The sequence below is a fragment of the Marmota marmota genome, unplaced genomic scaffold, assembly GCF_001458135.2.
Source record: "Marmota marmota marmota unplaced genomic scaffold, marMar, whole genome shotgun sequence".
Taxonomy (NCBI): Eukaryota; Metazoa; Chordata; class Mammalia; order Rodentia; family Sciuridae; genus Marmota; species Marmota marmota.
In genome coordinates, this window is record NW_025999928.1 from 765170 (window position 1) to 770645 (window position 5476).

At 36.3% G+C, this 5476-nt stretch overlaps 1 protein-coding gene across 10 annotated transcripts in view; it reads right to left on the reverse strand.

The window, feature by feature from the left end:
* Positions 1-5476, reverse strand: part of Kif27 (kinesin family member 27) — an 88786-nt gene that overhangs the window by 65719 nt on the left and 17591 nt on the right. For 7 of the 10 annotated variants that reach the window (XM_048800419.1, XM_048800422.1, XM_048800421.1 and 4 more), the window contains 2 exons: positions 4020-4978; positions 108-251 (listed from right to left, as the gene is read on the reverse strand). In XM_048800419.1, coding sequence (XP_048656376.1) covers positions 108-251; positions 4020-4978 — 1103 coding nt within the window. The remainder of the gene's footprint in view (positions 1-107; positions 252-4019; positions 4979-5476) is intronic. The other 3 variants (XM_048800427.1, XM_048800426.1, XM_048800420.1) reach the window with 2 other exon arrangements.

Below are 5476 nucleotides of genomic sequence, written 5' to 3' on the forward strand. Positions count from 1 at the left end.
ATAGAACTCTTCAACTGAAATATCCTTTTGGAAATGAACCCACTTACACTTAAAAGCTATTAGTTAAGTATTACATCTACTGAGCTAAATATATTAAGAAACCCTACCTGTAACCTATTCACTTTTTGAGCTTCTTTCAAAGAAACAACATGTCCTTTGTTTTCCTGTACCATCATTTGCACTTGATCCTTTAGTTCCTTCACCTCCAGTTCCTTCTGATTAAATACTACTTCATCAGCAGCAAGAGCACACTGGGAAAGAAAGAAGGCACATGTGATATTCACCACAGAAAATACTCAGGAGAACCTATATAATACCACAAAAATCATGATTTAATGACAGCTTGACAATGTCTCTTAAGTTCGTCTTATCCTTTTCATTTTGATTTTTTTCTGGTTTCTAAGAAAGACAGAAATAGTTGAGGGACCTATCATAGTTGTAACATAGGAATTAACTACTATGAAGACAGAAATTTTTATTTCCTGCATATGAAAACTATTTATCTAGTTTAATTAAATAGTTACCTAGGTTCTAGAGAACATTTTACAAGTCTGCAAGAATTATTGTGAGATTTTAATGTGGGTTTTTAAAAATCAAAGAGTTCTTATTTTCCAAACTGACCTACAGAGTTTAAGAACATATTTGGACATTTAAATAAAGTATATTTGCAGATTTTGTATTCTTTCACTATTAAGAGATATATTTTGAAGCCTCAAAAGATGGTTAAGCAGTTTTAGTACTTTGTTTCTGATGAAACTAGTCTGTTTTAAAGTAAACTTGGATTATGCAAATAATAATTATTGAATAATCTTTAAGTTAAACAGAAAATTATTTGCCAAGGGCCTACTTCATGCCAGATACTGACTCTCTCCTTTGTGTGTATATGCATGTATGTATTATATATATATATATATATTTGGGGGGCGGGTACTGGAAATTGAACCCAGGTGCACTTTAGCACTAAGCTACAATCCCAGCTCTTTTAATTTTTATTTTGAGACAGGGCCTTGCTAAATTGCTTAGGGCCTCATTAAGTTGCTGAGGCTGGCCTCAAACTTCCTATCCTCTTATCTCAGCCTCCCAAGTTGCTAGGACTACAGAAGTGCACCATCACAGCTGGCTCCCCTGCTTAGTATTTTAAAAATTTCAGTGAGTAGACATGATTCCTTTACATTTAAGAAACTAAGACTCAGTGAGATTAAATCTCTTTCCAAGATGATACAGTGTATCCAAACCCCTGAGATTAAATTCTAGGGATCTATTTCTTCTTTTTTTTTTGGGGGGGGGGCGGGGGGACGTACAGGAGATTGAACCCAGGGGCACTTAACCACTGAGCCACATCCCCAGCCCTTTTTTATATATTTTTTTAAATTAGAGACAGGGTATTACTGAGTTGCTTAGGGCCTTGCTAAATTGCTGAGACTAGCTTTGAACTCATGATCCTCCTGCCTCAGCCTCCTGAGCTGCTGGGAATATAGGCAGGAGCCACAGAGCCTGGTGTCCCACCTCCCTTTCTTTTGGTACCAGAGATTAGACTCAGGAGCACTAAACCACTGAGCCACATCCCTAGCCCTACTGTGTATTTTATTTAGAGACAGAGTCTCACTGAGTTGCTTAGTACCTCACTTTTGCTGAGGCTGGCTTTCAACTCGTACTCCTCCTATCTCAGCCTCCCAAGGTGCTGGGATTACAGGCATGGACCACCACACGTGGCTCCTATTTCTTTTTTGAGACACACATACACATACACATACACACACACACACACAAAAAAAAAAATACACTCATTCGTATTCTAACTTTCCTTCATAGAAATGTTCTTTCTACAAGGCGACAGGTATAGTCAAGAATGAGTAGTTCATTTACAAAAATACTGCTCTCTTTACAAAAAAGATTTAATCAATAAAATGTAGATGTTTGCAGTATGTGTATGACTCATCCAGAGGTGACACAGCAGTGGATGGGCTCCTGTACTGGGAACCCTGGTCCAAAGCCAGCCTTGATTTTTATCACAGCTTCATAGCAGGACTCTAGGCAAGTCCCTTCTTTTCTGTTTGGGATTCTTCACCAAATTAGGAGGGGAAGTGATGCTGATTATCCTTATAATGCTTTATGGCTGCATAACCTATAGTTACATCTGTAAATTAAGATATAATTCTCATTAGTTAATATCTTCTTTCTGTAGGCAACTAATTGAGAAATTTAAAATGTAACTTCTAGTTTGGTATATTTAAGTACAAATTATTTATAACTTAGTTTTATTTGGTTTATTATTTATTTAAAAAGTTTTTATCTGTTCAAAATATGTACCTTCACATACTATTCTTTTTAAAAAAAAAACATTTATTTTTCAGCTGTAGTTGGACATAATATCTTTGTTTTATTTATTTATTTTTATGTGGTGCTGAGGATCGAACTCAGGGCTTTGTACGTGCTAGATGAGCGCTCAACTACTGAGCCACAACCCTAGCCCATACATACTATTCTTATATCCAAAATTTGGAATAAAAAAATTCCTTTAAGAGGTATTTATAAGGAGGTATTCTAATAATTGACTAATGGTGAAAAATCAGACTGCAATACTATCTGGCAGCTTCTAAAAAGGAGATGATGATCTCAAAATGATGCTTACTTTCCTCACAATAATCTGGCTAATACTGCATCTGTGAAATGGTCTACAATCTTATGTTAGCCAAGAATTTTTAAAATTAAGCACTTACCTGCTTGCCTAATAGACTCAAGAAGCAGGACTGAGAAGAGAAAATATTCCTGCTTCTTCTCATGCAGAGCATGCCTCACCTTGTTACCTTGGCTAGCAATCTCCTTAAGCAGTCCATCTTACCAAGCTGCCCTCACAATAACCTTTGGGATGTTTCCCTACATATGTCTATAAATCTCATCCCTTAGCTTGCCACTGTTAAACTCCCTAGGCACAAAGACAGGAAAAGTAAATTAGAAGAGATATTTATTGAGCCTTACAAAATGGAACATATTCATAAATATTCCTGCTGCATATTGAAGGGTAACAGCTGTCTATGGAAAAAGCACCTGTGCAGCTGAGTTTTAAGTAGAACTAACAACTTTCTTCATACAGTACTATTTTTCCCATAAAGAATGACAAACTAGGGCTAGGGTTGTGGCTCAGCAGTAGAGAGCTCACTTAGCACATGTGAGGCCCTGGGTTCAATCCTCAGCACCACATAAAAATAAATAAATAAAATAAAGGTACTGTGTCCAACTACAACTAAAAAAAGAATGACTAACTATAACCCCAGGCTAAGGCAGGAGGATTCCAAGTCCCAAGCTAGCCTCAGCAACTTAGTAGGCCTAAGAAACTTAGCAAGACCCTGTCTCAAAATAATAAAAAGGGCTGAGGATGTCTGTGGCTCAGTGGTTAAGTACCCCTGGGTTCAATCCCTAGTATCAAAAAAAGAATGACAATCTAAGGTTATCCAGACTTGAATATGTTGGCAGTCATATTCTTGAAAATAAGAACCTCTCATTTTAAGAAATCCATCAATATTTGTTACAAATAAAGCCTGAATTTCAGGAAAAAAAATCAGAATTTTGGAAAACGCTTCTTCCACTAAGAGCTTGACAGCTTCTAATTCTTAACAACTTTGTTAATGAGATCACTGATGATATTAAAGATTTATTTTCCAAATAACCAGTGAATGATGATTCAAAATCGTGTGCATATAAAAGATCCATTCAAAGGATTAGAAAAAAATAAGTAGGTTTTAGTATATATATATATATATTAATATGACAAAACAGTGCTAAACCTACATTGCAAATAAACACGAGAAATTTCTATTTTGCTTTGAATTTTGATGCAATATCAAATAACTTTCAAAATTACCTGAAAAAGTTATTAAAATACAACCCCCTTCCAACTACAAATCTATATAAGACTGGATTTTCCTAATAATTTCAGCAAAAAAATGCTAAGGCACATATGAAAATCCAACTATCTTCTATTAAGGTAGATGTTAAAAGACATTTCCAAAATAGAGTACCTGATATTTTTTAAGCTCTCTCTTCAGCTGGAGAACTGTGATATGCTGTGGTCCTCCTTCCAGGTTTCCAATTCCTTGGTTTTCTTGAAATGAGGTGAGGACAGCCTTCCTGACCTCCTGAGTCATGTTAAACCAGTCCTGCAATTTGTGTTGCTGCTTTTGGTTTAGTCTGACTGCATCTTTTAAGTCCATCAGGAAGGTAAAGGCTTCCTCTATACAATTTTGGTAACCCAGGCATTCTCCTTTTAACTGAGTTACTTGCTCCTCAAGAGAATGGATCCTGTTTTTATCAGGATTGCCCTCTCGCGGGATCTGGCTAGTTTGGCTGATACTACTCTGATGGCTTTGCAATGCTTCTCGAAGCAATTTAATCTCAAATTCCATTTCATCTATACGGTCTGATTCAGGGCTAAAGTTTAAAGTGGGTTTGTTTCTAATATTCCGTGCTCTGTTGGCATATTTCAGAGAATTTAAGGACTCATCAAAATCCAAGGAAGATGGACTGACACACGTTATCATGACAGTCTTGGCACTGCCTCCCAGGGAATCTTTCAAAAGCCGAGTAATTTTAGCATCCCTGTATGGAATATGTGAACTCTTCCTACGTGGGTCCCCAAGGGCACTTATTACATTTCCTAAAGCCAGCAACCCACTGTTGATCTGAATGGATTCTTTGAACCGTTCACCAGTATTCCCTGTTTTGGTTACTCTTTCCGATCCAGCCAAATCTACAAAATGGAACTTTGAGATAATATGCCGATGGGAATACCATGATCCATCTTCTGATGCCTCCATAGTTTTCTCAACTTGACAAATGCTGATTGTAAAAATTGCATGTGATCTACTGGAGTGCTCATTCATCTGGGTGGTACCTGTATGTCTGGCTGCATTCCCCATCTCTAGAAGACTCATTACTTCATCCACACTCTCCACGTGGCATTCCTTGGCCCCAACAATCACTTGAAATAGCAACAGCAAGATTTCATCAAAGTCCATATAATTAAACTAACCACACAACACTTATCATTTGTGAAACAGCTCAGCTAAAATATTTCATTAAAAATAAAAAAATTTCAAATAGTAACATCAATAACATCATTAAACAATTTCAGAAAATCTCCCAAAGGACTCATTTTAGCAGACAGCACTCAGTTTAATATTTAAACTGTACAAGATATAATTTTTTTAGGGGCTGGGGTTGTGGCTCAATGGTAGAATGCTCGCCTAACATGCATGAGGCACTGGGTTCGATCCTGAGCACCACATAAAAATAAAATAAAGGTATTGTGTCTACCTACAACTAAAAAGAATTAAAAAAAAAAAAAAAAGCCTCCCAACTGATACTAATTGTCCTGTATACAGTACCTCTGAGTTCAATCAGTATAAAGTACCTCTGAGTTCAATCCCCAGGACCAAAAAAAAAAAAAAAAAAAAAAAAAAAAAAAAAAAAAAAAAAA